The 14,539-nt window shown below is 37.6% G+C and overlaps 3 protein-coding genes across 4 annotated transcripts; 2 read left to right on the top strand and 1 right to left on the bottom strand.

Moving 5' to 3' along the window:
• Positions 1–7,789: 7,789 nt before the first annotated feature.
• LOC149923440 (uncharacterized) lies at positions 7,790–8,731 on the top strand. The gene is made up of 5 exons (XM_090161622.1): positions 7,790–7,835; positions 7,901–8,047; positions 8,117–8,270; positions 8,345–8,409; positions 8,480–8,731. The coding sequence occupies exons 1-5, from the start codon at positions 7,790–7,792 to the stop codon at positions 8,638–8,640; spliced, it is 573 nt and encodes a 190-aa protein (XP_090017748.1). The 3' UTR covers positions 8,641–8,731.
• eIF2Bbeta (eukaryotic translation initiation factor 2B subunit beta) lies at positions 8,704–9,919 on the bottom strand. Of its 2 annotated transcripts, XM_090160769.1 has the most exons (2): positions 9,834–9,919; positions 8,704–9,767 (listed from the first exon to the last, which is right to left on the bottom strand). In XM_090160769.1, the coding sequence occupies exon 2, from the start codon at positions 9,622–9,624 to the stop codon at positions 8,770–8,772; it is 855 nt and encodes a 284-aa protein (XP_090016895.1). In that variant the 5' UTR covers positions 9,625–9,767; positions 9,834–9,919; the 3' UTR covers positions 8,704–8,769. The 2 variants fall into 2 exon arrangements, with proteins under 2 accessions (XP_090016895.1, XP_090016894.1); XM_090160768.1 differs by having other exon boundaries at positions 8,704–9,889.
• On the top strand, positions 9,894–11,419 carry LOC149923438 (uncharacterized). The gene is made up of 2 exons (XM_090160767.1): positions 9,894–10,054; positions 10,175–11,419. Exon 2 carries the CDS (start codon positions 10,195–10,197, stop codon positions 11,377–11,379), a length of 1,185 nt encoding a protein of 394 aa, XP_090016893.1. The 5' UTR covers positions 9,894–10,054; positions 10,175–10,194; the 3' UTR covers positions 11,380–11,419.
• The last annotated feature ends 3,120 nt before the right edge of the window (positions 11,420–14,539 follow it).

The following is a 14,539-nucleotide window of genomic DNA, read 5'->3' as shown; positions in this document are numbered from 1 at the left end:
GGAGGAATTCACTTTTAAATGAATCCGCGAGTACATATGGAATTTAATTTATAATTATTTCTTTAAACACGACTTAGAACATGTTTACGATAATATTAAAATATACTAGATACTAAAAATTTATGATGAATAATGATGATTAATGATTAATCCAAGGCGAACGATTCAGCTTTTCCAATTTGTCCTCAATGCACCCCACCTACCAAGGATACGTTTTGTGACAGTCAAGTCAGACCAATTCACAGAGTGAGGTCCAAAGCCCAATAAATAGGCCAAACAATCGTCAGAATTATCTAGTTCTTCAGCGTATAAATAATCCTGTCTGACTCGTTGAAAATTCGGACACACTATGAGAATATGCGAAACATCTTCCCGTACTTCGCCACATAAAGGGCACACCGAGGGTTCCCCAAAAATCTCAGCAGTCGGGAGGGCTCCAGTGCGGGCTTGAAACAAGAGGTGGCTCGGTCTATCATTGTTGTAAAACGGCTCAAGGCCCATTGCTTCCTTTCTGCTGTACAAAGATACACTTTGATGGCGGCCAATCTCCTGTCTCCAGTGTACAAACGAATTCTCCTTAACGGTTTTTTCAATAATTTTAGTCCAATCTTTGGCCGTAGTAGCTCGACCTCGCTGCACTGAGCCAACTCCGTAAGTCCGATCCAAATACTCCACTCGTCTGCACCAACGAGTTCGATGACCCTTTTCTTTCATATAACGGTTGATCTTCGCCGCTATGCACTCCGTCGCCATCAACATGAGACGACCCAAATACGCGAGTTTACTTCGAGCCTCTCTCTCCAGAAAGGACGACCACGCCAATTCCCCTTTTATCGCTGATTTCGCCGTTAAAAAATTACCTCCGACGGCTGCCTTCTCCACAGCGAATTGCGTTTGCTCAAAGCGACGATTTGTTGGTTCTTTTAAACAAATTACATCGTTCGCGTATGTTAGGCTCGGGACAGCGACAGATTTCCAAAGGGTTCGAGTGACCGAGTACGCGTTATAAGAGTGAAAACCTTTATGTTAGATAGCGCCTCGCAAGCGTCCCGACTTTGTCCTGAGATTGGCCTCATGGGGTTCCAAGTATTCCTTATCAGTGCATAGGGATATACCAAGGTAGTCAATCTGATCGGAAAATCGAACCTCACAGTTCTGAAGATTTAATGGTTTGATCATTCCGTCAACGGGACCACCAAACTGAAGAATCTTGCATTTTTCTCCACTGAATTCCATTCCATACTCTGAGGCAAAATTACCCGCCATATTCAACAGTCCTTGGAGGTTCGCAACAGTTTCCGCGGCTACATAAATATCGTCGGCGAAAAATTGTCCCGAAACCCCAGCTAAGGGATATATACTGTCTATGGTCCGACCCTAAATCGACTCTTATTACATAAATTTAAAAACTACTCGCGATCTTGTAAAATTAACTTTTTTTTCATTTCGACTGTAAAACCATGGAGGAAGATTCCTTCCTCCATGGTAAAACCGAAGGTCGGCCAACCCAGCCCTGGATTAACCATTAGGCAAAAAAAGCAATTGCTTAGGGCATCAAGAAATATAGAAATTAGGGGCCCCATCGAAATTTTATTCATTAGGAAAAACTAAACAATGTGATAATGATACAATGGAACTAAAACTATATAAAAAATAACTATATCAGTATAATTATATAATATTTATAATTATATACTCCTTTGGAGCGTCTACTGACATCGGCAATTCGCCAAAACGATTACCTCCATAAATATATTGAATACCGCATGCCTGGTGGCGGGAACAAAAAGGCTGCATGAAATATTTTGACTATACTAAATATACTAAAGTCACGTATTTTGGTAAAATTTTTATTTATTAAAACTCACAGTTCAGTAAAATACATTTAACTCGGAAAACATTTTGAAATAATGGTAGTCTGGCATCATCTATTATACCTCAAAACATTTCGTGTTACCATTTTGTTATCGCCACCAGATTTGCGGTATCCAATATGTTTATAAAGGTACTGAGGTAGGGTGGGGTGCATTTGGCCGACTCCTCATTTGACCGACTTTTCATTTGGCCTACTGCTCATATGTCTGAATGCCCATTTGGCCGACAGCTCATTTGGTCGATTTTTCGGTCGGCCAAATGAGCAGACCATATGGCCGACTACTCATTTTTTCCGACTACTCTTTTAGCCGAAATTCTGGTCGGCCAAATGAGAAGCCCATTTGACCGACTGCTCGTTTGGCCGACTGCTCGTTTGGCCGACTACTCATTTGACCGACTGCTCATTTGAACGACGTACTGCTCTTTTGAACGACTGCTCATTTCACCGACTCTTATTGCCTGTCCTTCTTTATGTCTTTAGTGTTAGGTTGACTTATAGAACGGGCAATGTTTTCTTAGTATTGGTGCCTAACGGCACCGCGAACTCACTTCGCTCGAGCGCTGGGGGCCCGGCCCGGCGCCCCCTCAGCCCCGTTCTTTATAACCAAGCTGGGACTTCTTAAACGCGACCTAGAGGACAGTACCTAGCCAAACGCACCTAGTATCGTCCAAATGCCAAATGAGCAGTCGGTCAAATGAGTAGTCGGAAAAATGAGCAATTGGTCAAATGAGTAGTCGGAAAAATGAGCAGTCGGTCAAATGCAATGTCCATTTGGCCGACTGCCCATTAGGCCGACTTCTCAGTCGGCCAAATGGACAGTCGGACAAATGAGCAGTCCATTTGTCCGATTTCTCAGTAGGACAAATGGACAGTCGGCGTAACGTGTATTTTGTGGTCGGCCAAACGAGACTCTCCCCTGAGGTAGTCGTTTTGGCGAATTGCCGATGTCAGCTGTAGACGCTTCGCCTTTTTTCAGTGGCGGATTTACAAATTTAATTTAATTTAAAAAATATAAAAATTTATCCTACAAAATGTATCTCATACAAGTTAAAAAATTAAGTTATGGAGTAAAATATAAATAAAATATAAAGGCATCTGTATTAGTATTATCCAAGATTCCAAATAATAGTTTTGTTTTCCTGAGTCCGGCGTCTACTAACTAATGAGGGGGGGGGGGGCACAAAAATTCTTAAATTGCTTAGGGCAGATATTGGGGTTAATCCGGCCCTGGGCCAACCTAGCCATTTGAAGGCTTTGACCGACGTCGGCCCGACTTTAATGTGCTACAGATTGTTACTTATTTATTATCTGAATTTCGTTACTCTTATAACTTAATACTTAACATTGTAAAGTCTTTTTAGAGTCGGCAAGTGGTCCAAAATGTAAGGTTACCTTACCGACTTTGAAAAGGAATTATCACAAAAACGTTTAAGACTTTTAGAGTCGGCAAGTGGTCCAAAATGTAGGGTCACCTTACCGACTTTGAAAAGGAATTATCTCAAAAACGTTTAAGACTTTTAGAGTCGGCAAGTGGTCCAAAATGTAAGGTCACCTTACCGACTTTGAAAAGGAATTATCTCAAAAACGTTTAAGACTTTTAGAGTCGGCATTTGGACTAGGACCCAAAAGCGACTATTCGACCAAAGCCGACCCTAAATCGACTCTTTGTGCTGCAGGGGATCGCGGAGGCACTGCAATTAAGTTACGGTTTATTTGGTGCTAGCATAAGTCTATAATCCACTTATGCTGCTGGTTGAAATAATGGAAACTTTTCACATGTTAACAGTGTGCCGTGTGTTTGCTAAGCTTTAAATATGTCAAAATCTATCTGGTAACCGTATAGGTGAAAAGTTTCCATTATTTCAGCAGTAGCTTCCAGAAATATGACTTCTTGGCGATTTCCTTGAAGCTGTTTTATTGAAGCGTCTATTAAAGCTGAGCTGGCTGGACAAGTTAAAATATGGGTAATTAATTTGGTGAATTCGTTGGTTATAGAACTAGTTTTTGAAACTGCCTCCCACCAAACGTTTGGTCTCATATTTTGAATGACATTTGAGGAAAAATGGGAAGCAGTAAATGGTTTACTCTTAGCTTCATATGCAATGACATACTGTAAAAAACTCATTTAAGTTGTTCATCCAACTTCGGACTTCTTGTGATTATCATCTAACAGTTCACCATTATATATACTTGGCATGCAAAAGATAGGCTAATTTATGTTAAGGTTTTGATTGCATTATTAAATATCTTAAGCATATCCTCTTTCCTGTGGACAAGATAGTCATCTTGCAAAAGATTTATAAAAAATCTTTTTTTTATAGCCATTCCAAGAATCCATTCGGACTTCGCGATTTTCAAGGGCACCGTAACTCCTTCGAATTTTGACGTCAGCCGCAGTGGCGTAGTGAGGTTATTTGGCGCCCAGGGCCAAACTCCAAAATTTGCGCCTCCGCCCCACCTACGCCGGCCCCAATTTCCACCATAAAATTCCTTGTTTTTAAACGAAACCTAATCATTATCAATAACAAAATAAATATTAATTTAATTGATATATTAAAAAAATTTCAAGTTTCCAATATCCGCTTTAATACTTTAGGCGCCTCTTTGGCGCCCCCCTGACTGTCGGCGCCCGGGGCGTAGGCCCCCCCCCCTCCCCCTCACTACGCCTCTGGTCAGCCATTAAAATGCCGGATTTAATCCTTCAACAGGATGACGGGAAAGGTTCAGAGAGCGAGGGGCGGGGGGGGGGGGGGGAAATGCCCGGGACCCGGCGAAAAAAGGCAAAAAGAAGCCTGGCTTTTAGGGGCTCATCGGCTTTTCCTTCACCAGCATCCCCCCTTGAAAATTTTATTTAGAACGGCTCACGATCACCTAATTTTATTCAATAAAATCAAAAGTCTATAGTGAGAGAGTACGTAGAATGTTAAGGTGAGGTGGCGGAGTGGTTAACGCTTTCGCCTCGCAGCAAGAGGACACGCACTAAAAATTTATATACCCCCGTACTGTAAAATAATACATACCGGGCTCGCAGCAAGGACGCAGCAAGAGGAGCCGGGTTCGATCCCAACTTGTGGTGAAAACTCAGAACTACCCCTTCTGCGTTGAGTTTGCACCGCGGTGCTACGAGCGCCCTGCTCTAAAAGAACCAAACGCGCGCAATCTAAATTCAGGTCCAGTAGTTTATTGCTCCAAAGTTTAATTAATTATTGAATCAAAACCAAAAATCGATTATTAAAAATTCTGGCTTCGTCATTAACGTCATCCGACATTCACTGAATATTTCTTATTGGTTGAATTTGAATTTAACTGGCGGTGACGTATAAAATGAAATAAACCCCAAAAGATTAGCCGGATTCGATCGAAGCATATGGCACTGGGTGAAAACTCGGAACTAGTCTTTCCGCGTAGAGTTTGAAATTATCTCCCCACTGGTTAAAGTTTTTCGGTTTCCTCTTTGCATAAAAACTCGTAGAGGATAACGGTAATAGTATAAGTAACATAACACTTGTAGCCTTGCTCATGCATTTTTTATTACTACATCCTTTCTTCACCAACGATAAATCAGAAAAACGACTAGCAACTCTGTAACCCGGAAGTTTAATACTCTTTGGGATTTGATTTTTTTATTGGTCATCGAAAAGGTGTCAGAGTTCAAATTTAGCCAATCACATATAGCGCTACAAAATATTATGAGGTACGAACATAGCACGAAATGTAAGAAATAAAATGGCCGTTATGGTAGTCGCATAGATATAAGAAATGTATATAAAGGTCTAGATAAATTTCGGGGCGTCTAAGCCTAACATAAAATACGGATTTGACACCTAGCAGACACCGTGGAAGGCACGTGACCAAGAGCGCGAGCTCTCTTAGCATTTTAGTACTAAGTGCTTGACCTTTCCGCAGGCCGTAGTGTTTAGACACCATCTGTTGGTGACTTTTAGTATAATTTTTAAGCAGGAGACAATGGCTCTCGCGACGATAGCACGAGCTTTCTTACCGATAGATAGCGCCTTATAAGGATAGCCTGCAGAAATTACGCGTTTCTGCTAGCTGTCAACTCCGTATTCACTCCCTTTGAAATATTTTATCTAGACCTTTATATACGTTTCCTATATCTATGCGTAGTCGGCTTATTAGGCCTAACTCTATCGGAAAATTATACCTAAATACTAAATATTATTAGGGTCATTTTCAAAGTTTGAACTGAAAAAAATATTTTTATTGCGTAATTAGCAATTGTAAAAGTGATTCCAGAATCTTGAAAAAGGTTAATTCTTACATTTTAATTCATCAATTCATTTTTATTTTGTTCACAGCGGACAAAACCAGGCATTCATCCAGGTACAAAAAAGGAACAAAATACAAGTACATGAATATTCAAATTATAATAGTAAAAATCTGGAAGAAATTGTAATCAAATATTCGTAAACTATATGAGAAACCTTTTTACATTAAAAACTTAACAAGCTGAAGGTTTTTAACCATCTACAGTATTTGGTGCATAACATTGATAAACATCAATGAGATTAATCTTCTCAATATACTTCACTAGTGATCCACAAATCTCGAGTTGTTGGTGAATTTCTAATAAAATACCATTTGCCCGATATAAAGATTTAATATTGTTGGGGAAAATACATACAATTTCTTTAATTTCTTCCGTTGTTAATGTTTCCGTGGCGAAAACGAAATTAGTGCGGCTATACGCCTTAAGCCTAAAAATGACTGTTTTCAAAACCGCGGGAATCACGTTCCCGGAAGTTGGGTTCGATTAGTTCATGCCGCCGCTACCGAATGGCGCTATTTCGAAAAAATTTTGACGTCACTGTGAAGAAAGGATGTAGTAGAACATTTTCCTAATGTCATACTTAGGGGTATTATGTTACTTATGGTAATAGTAATTAATTAATTAGTGTGGGGAGCTGTTGGCTCGCGTGGCATGAAGGGCTTGCTATAGAGGCATTATAACTTGTCGCCAGATGACTTGGTGGTACCTTGGGTATTAGCTTATGGCTGATGATGATTATTGTTATGACCGAAGAAAATATTATACGGATGTTTACCCAACAAAAGAAGCCGTTCAGCATACTGGCAATCAGTGTAAAATTCGGACTTAGTTAGTACCTCGTTATTCAATCGGTTAATGTTTATTATGTCTACGACGATGACGAACAGATCGATATTTAAAGGGAATAGAACCTCAAACGCGTTCTTTATGGAAGACCCCATCAATTTCCTTTATTCCCTTCACAATCAGCGATTATCAGCGCCGCAGGTGTGAAAAGCCATCGGAGGCAGCGGATAATATTGGAACCCTCGGAGGGCGACAGAAATACCAGAAGTTATATTCCCTTTAAAGGGATCCATCACTGAGGTTGGGGGTTGAATTAGATCTACTTTTTCGTGGGTAAAACGCGGGGGAAGGAGGGGGTGATTAGGAACCTTAGCTTCCGTACCTCGTGATGGCAGATCCGGACGATCAGATTCTGGATTTTATTCAGCCCTATTTTTGGAGATTGCGCGGGAACCTAGTAAAATTGAAACGCCGGGTTGGCCATATGCACTTTTAGTTTCGTGTAAAAATTATAAATGTTTTTTGTTTATTGAAACTCACATTTCTAAAGCAGAAGTAAAATTTAACATTTTGGTGGATACACACATTTGACCTTGTTTGGCTATGAAAAAAAACATGTCACATTTGTACACTGCCACTTTTAAGAGCACCTTGAAACTGAAAATGCTTGTTATAGGTGTAAAAGTTACCATCTGCAATATTGAAAAACTAATACACAACTTGAAGGTCCAATTATTACCTTTGCCCGAAAATCTATTCAAACATACTATAGTGGAAAGTTAATCGTAGTAGCTTGCAACAGAAACAACAGTCCAATCATATATATATGCCTAAAAATGTCTCGGTTAATTTACATGGTGTTTATAATTGCTGGATTAGCACGTAAAAATCAAAATATGCATTTATGTAATGGAGTAATGCCAAATATCTAAATATAAGGTTTTTAGTTTCTTTCAGTGAATTTCAATGTCCATTTTATTTTGGATTTTTTGACGATCCAAATGATGAAGGTGGATTTTACCTGTGTGTTTTTGGATATACACTTCATGGATCCTGCAATAGTTCCCTAATTGTTTACCCGCAAAAATGTGTTGGTAAGTAAACTATAATGTGATATATATAAGACATGTTTTTAAAATGTACTTGTGAAAAAAAATTTGTAGGATGGAATCCCTACCAATACAACAGCAAAATTCCAGCAACGCCCATACCAGAAAAGCATTTTGACTGCCCATGGATTGACGGAAACTACCCTGATATCACTGATGTTACTTGTAAAGGCTACTGGAAATGTTTTGCTGAAAATTCCTCTTATATGTAAAAGATTTTAAAGATAAATTTTAAATCTCTTGGAGTCTTTGTACATATTTAATTTTTTCTCTTTGTAACAGGACTTGTGGGGAAAGTAAAAATTTTGATTCTATCCTTCAAAGTTGTAGCGATGATGCCACATGTGGTATATTTTGAGTTTATGTTACTTAAGGCATTAGCCTTATTTGTGCCTCTTTTAATTTTACTTAATTTAGATGGATATTCCCATAAATGCACTGAAGAGTTTTCGTACACCAGTGATCCAAATGATAAAACAAAATATTACGAGTGTTATTATGGCATTCCTTATCACTGGACATGTGACCCTCATCTTGTTTTTGACATTACTAAGAATTATTGCACCAATGCGGAATAATTACAAGCATTAATTTTAAATATTTTTAGTTTGTTTTGTATTCAATAATAACACTCAGAGATTGTTAAACATAAGCATTTTTTTTATTGAAATAAAGGCATTTTAAGTTAACAGTCATTTACTATCATTTCAAAGATCATAATCATCAGGATGGTAAAGTTCGCTAAGAAGACGGTAAACGTAGCTCGGTGAATTACCACCGATATTTGATATGAAAAGGGTAACCAAATCTGGAGGGACATAATCAAACAAAGGAGTATAAATCTGAACTTTGGATATTAAATTGTTAGAAAAATTCATCACATCTTCGGGTGAGGTAAACTTATTGAAGGCATTCTGATCATAAGAGCAAAGATATTGGGGTGTCAGTTTAAACATTGCCGCACAAACTATTAAAGGAACAGAGTAATATTTGGCAGCTAAAGCCAAAGAATGAGTTCCACTCAGAGCTTTCAAGCCACCGTTGGCCATGAGGGAGTGTGTGCCAATAATGACTTTATTGACACGTGACATGATGGCAAAGATATTTGCATCTGGAATCAAGGTTGTTTCTATTCCAGCTTCTGCAAGGGACTTTGCTAGCTGCTGCCCACTGTAAAAGGGGGCAAATTCAGCCACAATAACTTGAAACTTTCTAGTTTTGGCAGCCCGTTTTAAGAAAGCTTCAACAGTTTTAGACCCACCACCAGTCATGATAACTTCGTCAGAATGAATGTGTTGTAATGACTGGGTTACAATATTGTCAGCGCTAGTTTCCAGTTCAGTCTCAAGTTCACTGAGGTTATCAAGCACCGCGGCTTTCAGATTGGGAAATACTTTCTTATAGTCTGCACCTTGCCCCTCCGAGAGGAGCATTTTTTGAAGGGATTCTTGGGGATCACCTTCAACATGCTGACCCTGCGCTCCAACATATTCATCTCGCACAATTTTTAATACTCTCCGTACCATATTACCCGCGGCAGTTTCTGTAGGGTCAGCTTCCATAACTTCTTTACCGATTTTCCGTAACTTTTCAATTAATTCATCAGCATAAGTCCATGGGGTCTCCGAAATGAATTTGGTTAGCGCTTTTAGAGTTCGATATGCGATTTCATAATAGCTTTTTAGGTTACCAAGTTTCACGTCTTCTATAAGTTTTTGTAATAACTTTTTTGACTCTTCCATTTTTATACAAATTAAATATTAAAACATACGGTTGGAAGTTTGGAACTTGGTTCTTCACAAAACAGATCGGGCCTAGATTTGCAGAAATTTTTGCGTCACGCGTAGGCCTATAGCTTTCGCCATCTAGCAGAAGATATTTCAAATAAAAACGTTGATTGCAGTATTTTTAAATGTTACGCGCCTTTCAACAATTTCATACTGTTCTTATTTGTTTACTGCAAGTTGAATCTAGAATTTCACAAGTTTTAAGGTAAATTAGATTACATTAATGTTTTAATCGTCTTAACTATATATCAATTTATCGTTTTCTACTGTCAAGTATAAATTATATTTATAGTAAATTATTATATTTATTGTTTTTCATTTACAGTGACAGTTAGGCTTAGTTAAATGGAAGTCAAACAAAAATCCCTAGAAATCATTGAACAGTCATCAAAAGAACAGGTGAAACCATCTTCCATAAAGAAGAAAAAGAACTACAGAGTCGTAGAATCCAGGTATCTTAAAACTTCTAAACCACCGACTCCACCAGTGGCTGGAACAAGAATAGACAGCAAGGGCCATGGAACACCTTGTTATAAAACCCCATCAAGAACAAATAAAGAAGCGGCTCAAGAAAACTCTAAACTTGAAGAAACATTGGCATCTAAAAGTATCTGCTCATCTGGTGTTAGGATTTCTACTCCACACAGAGACATAGGTTTAAATGATACACCATACTTGAACTGCAGCGAAATTTCATCCATAAATGCCACTTTGAAAGATGCAGGAAATCAGTCAATGCAAAGACCATTGAAAAATCCATCAATTAGAAGACCCTTATTGGATAATAACGCTTTGAACAAGAAACTTAAGGCCGTAACGCAAAAAGGCACAAAAATTATCAAAAAGGATAATTTCCCTGTAATAGAAGAAGAGAAGAACCAGAAATTACTTTTGGATGTAAACAACCCAATAGATTTGGAAATTGTCTATAGTCAATATTTGATAAGCAACTATTTAGCCATCCATGCGGAGAGGCATCTGGAAATTCAAGATAAAGATATGAGTAGACTTCTAATTTCCCTGGCGGAATCAAATAAAATTTTAGCTGACAAAGTTACTGAATTAGAGATGGAATGCAACAAAGTGGAAATGGAAAATGAGATAGAAAAATCCATTGAAAATCAGAATGAAACCCTCTCTCTAATGAAAGACTCCATTGGCTGTTACGCAAATAAAACCAAAGAAATAAACAATTCCTTCAAAGGCTTTCATAACCAGATGCTTCTTAAGAATGTACATATATCTGATCATTCAACCTTAGAAAAAAACTTAGGTAGCATATCTATTCAAGTGTTGAACAATCTACAAGAAAGATGTGCCATAAATTCTCTATTTGAACCATTAAACCATGTAATTAGTGATGTTTTGGATGATAAAGTTGGAAAAACTGGCAACATGGAAAAGATTTGCCATAGTTGTCAGAATATTTCGTTGCTTACAAGCTATCAAGTTTCGTTAGCTTTACAACAAAATAAATTGCACAAGAATTCTATTAAAGAGGAAATTAACACACTTTTGTACAACTGGTAAATACATACTGCAATTACTTGGAAAAAAAACCATGCATATTTTGGCACTGAAATATTTTTTTTTAGTTATCAATAAATTTTGTATTAACAACATATATATCTCTTGCTGAGTCTTCATTCTATCCCGATTCTTTTCGAATTTACCGCCATTATTTCCTTTGAGGGGGGGGGGTAGGGCATGGGATTAACCGTTGCCTCCGTTATATCAAGGCCTGGGTTCCCTCTTTCCTGAGCATTGTACTACGAGTTATTCCCCCCCTGTTTGAAGTTTCCTATTTTCCCCAATAGATGGCGTTCGTTTCCATTGCGTTTAAATTTTAAGTTTTGTTCACATTGGTCCTGAAAATGTATTAGTTCATCTACACGGCCAATATTAGCCAACTTCAGTTTATTAATTTTAATAATTTGTGAATTAATAAATGTATTACTCTTATTAAGGCTTATGTTAAATTGAATATAGTTTATGTGTAGTTGATAGTTTCATGATGGTCAAATAATTGATTCAATTGGTTTATTAAAATTTTAAAATCAACATTTTTAATACTGGAACATGAAATCAGATACTTGTTTTCCAAAATATCACTAATGGGAGTAGAAAGATATTTTCCATATCGACCACCCACATACATATCAGTATTTTCCTAGTATTTCAAACTTTGAGAACTTTTCTAGATAAGGGCTTGGTGTTTAATTTTTTTTTCTTTTCGATCTGAGGCATCTTTAGCGTGATTATCTAAAAGAGCTCTCAAGAACTTCTCTAGAAGGATTTTCCGTAAATCTTGACTTTCCCGTGATGAGAAATTCTTGCATTCGTTGCACATTAGGGGTTTTTCGAAGTAAGGTAGAATTTCTCTTACATATGATTGAAGCACTTGTACCCGAGGAAACAAATGGAGTGAGGATTGCACAAATTCCGTTACAAGGGCCAATAATGTAATTGTTTTTAAAGCTGCTGTCATCGGATGAGAGAATAATAGTACTGCTCTTCTTACATTCATTTTTTCAAAGCTCGTTGGGAAAACCATTTTCCTAGTTAGAAATCTTACTGGTTTCATTAACGCATTGCTTTGAGCGAGATATAAGTCCGTGACAAATTTGGGGTTAATTAGAAGGGCAATAAACACCATAATACGGTCGAGGAATTGATTTCTTATATTTTTTATTATATGACTTTGATCAAAGGCGATGAACATTTTCCTAGCTGGATCTAAGGGATGTACTATTTCGTGATGTAATTGTCTGTCACTAGAAAATTTCTTAAACGCTGCAGTATTAATCTTTGCGTTGTCTGAAACAAGCCGGACAACAACGAATCCACAGTCTTCCACCGCTTTAATCACCTCCAATGTAATTTTGTGAAGCTCTTCCGCTGTCAATTTGGCGGTAAAAAAATAGGCCACGGGAAGTTTAAAATTGGTTGAGAGACCCTGGAACACAAAACACAACCGTCTTCATCTGTTGCGCTTGTTTCACCAAAATATCGATCCATTTTTCTGTCATATAATAACTTTGGTTTAATGGCCATTTCATCGTGCATTAAAGATCCTAATATTTCATTTGGATGCTTTAATTTGGAAACCTCGGCAATGAGACGGTCTTTGGCAATCTGTGTAATACCGTCAGCTCCACTTGAATTGCCCAGAAATTTTCTTAACGTTGTACGTTCCGGGAAATGTAAAATATCCAAATCTCGGATAAAGTTATACGTAGCTGTAGATTTCTTATAAATTAAACAACAAATCTTCAAGGTTGAATGTTTATACGGTAAAGACTTTTTACCGTAGGCGAGTACTTGTTCAATTAAAAAATTGGCTCTTACATCTCCACTCATACTCTCGCCCATAATCTTTCGCAGTTGGGTATATTCCTTTCTTTGGTTCTCTTCTTTTTGTTCCTTGATTGTTTCTTTTAAGCTTGCAATTATTTTCCTTTGAGCTACAACTTGCTTTCTCAATTTATAATTGTCTCTTACATATTTACGTTTAGAAGTTACGTATGGTGTCTTTCGTACAACAGGAGACGCTTGAGTAGTGGCATCTCTACATGAAATTAAAGGGACAACTTCAGCTAGAGTAGATTTTTCTGGAATCACAGATTTAGCTTGGACTAGGGATGTAGTTTTGACTAGAGACGTTGTTTCTATTTGAAGAACGACTTTGTTGTGAGGAACTATAATGTCTCGAGGAACAACTACGTCTTGAGGAACAATTACGTCTTCAGGAACAATTACGTCTTGAGGAACAATTACGTCTTGAGGAACAATTACGTCTTGAGGAACTATTATGTCTTGAGGAACTATTATGTCTCGAGGAACTATGATGTCTCGAGGAACTATTATGTCTCGAGGAACTATTATGTCTCGAGGAAAAACTACGACTTGAGGAACTATTATGTCTCGAGGAACAACTACGTCTTGAGGAACTATTATTTCTCGACGACTAGCTTTCTCTTGACAAATGACTTGAGGGCTGGAAGTGTATTCGTAAGTTTTATTCATCACAGGTTGCATATCCATGGTTCGAATATGTGATGTGTTGTCATTGCACTGTTTTTTTTTTTAACTTTGGAATGAATAATATCTGATACTCTGAACAAAGCCTTTTTAAGCTTTTCTCGAGCTGAAATAACAGGTGTGGTTTGTACATCAGTCCTTGGAATATTTCCCACTGGAGAAAGAGGGATTCTTCTTTCGCAAGAGTTCTTAAACATCTTTTGGGGATGAGAATCAGAAATTTCAAATTCATTTAGCGAAATATGGGGCACAACGTAGTTTAAAAGACGTTTTCGACTAGTTGATATACTAAAATCAGACTTGTTAAAATGTTTGCTACAGATTTTAGCATCTCCTTTATTTGATATAAGTTCCTCATGAAATGAAAGATCGTCATCCTGTTGGACGTTAAAAATTGCACAAATCCGTTTTTTTCTCATTGACATTTCCTTAGGAAATGAATGGAAACTTATATTTTCCTCTTGACCAATTTGGCGTTTCTTTACTCTCTTCCAATCACTTTGTTTGCAATTAGGAACTGAGCAGACAACCATTTTATATTACTACAAATGTAATTAAACGTTTGTTAATATGTGGAATAAAATACAATTAGTTAAATACTTACTTATTAATGACCACCACGGCGAATCATTGGAAGAAAGATCCAAAG

The sequence above is a fragment of the Leiobunum rupestre genome, chromosome 10 (assembly GCF_980474605.1).
Source record: "Leiobunum rupestre chromosome 10, qqLeiRupe1.1.hap1, whole genome shotgun sequence".
Taxonomy (NCBI): domain Eukaryota; kingdom Metazoa; phylum Arthropoda; class Arachnida; order Opiliones; family Sclerosomatidae; genus Leiobunum; species Leiobunum rupestre.
Note: the sequence above shows the minus strand (reverse complement) of the source record. Positions and strands in the feature narration are given on the sequence as shown.

Excerpts from the sequence above, each read along its gene's own strand:
- LOC149923440 (XM_090161622.1), top strand. The coding sequence starts at position 7,790 with ATGTCTCGGTTAATTTACATGGTGTTTATAATTGCTGGATTAGCAC. Across the intron at positions 7,836-7,900 it reads TATAATTGCTGGATTAGCAC|TTTCTTTCAGTGAATTTCAA; the intron begins GTAAAAATCAAA and ends TAAGGTTTTTAG. Across the intron at positions 8,410-8,479 it reads TAGCGATGATGCCACATGTG|ATGGATATTCCCATAAATGC; the intron begins GTATATTTTGAG and ends TACTTAATTTAG.
- eIF2Bbeta (XM_090160768.1), bottom strand. The coding sequence starts at position 9,804 with ATGGAAGAGTCAAAAAAGTTATTACAAAAACTTATAGAAGACGTGAAA.
- LOC149923438 (XM_090160767.1), top strand. The coding sequence starts at position 10,195 with ATGGAAGTCAAACAAAAATCCCTAGAAATCATTGAACAGTCATCAAAA.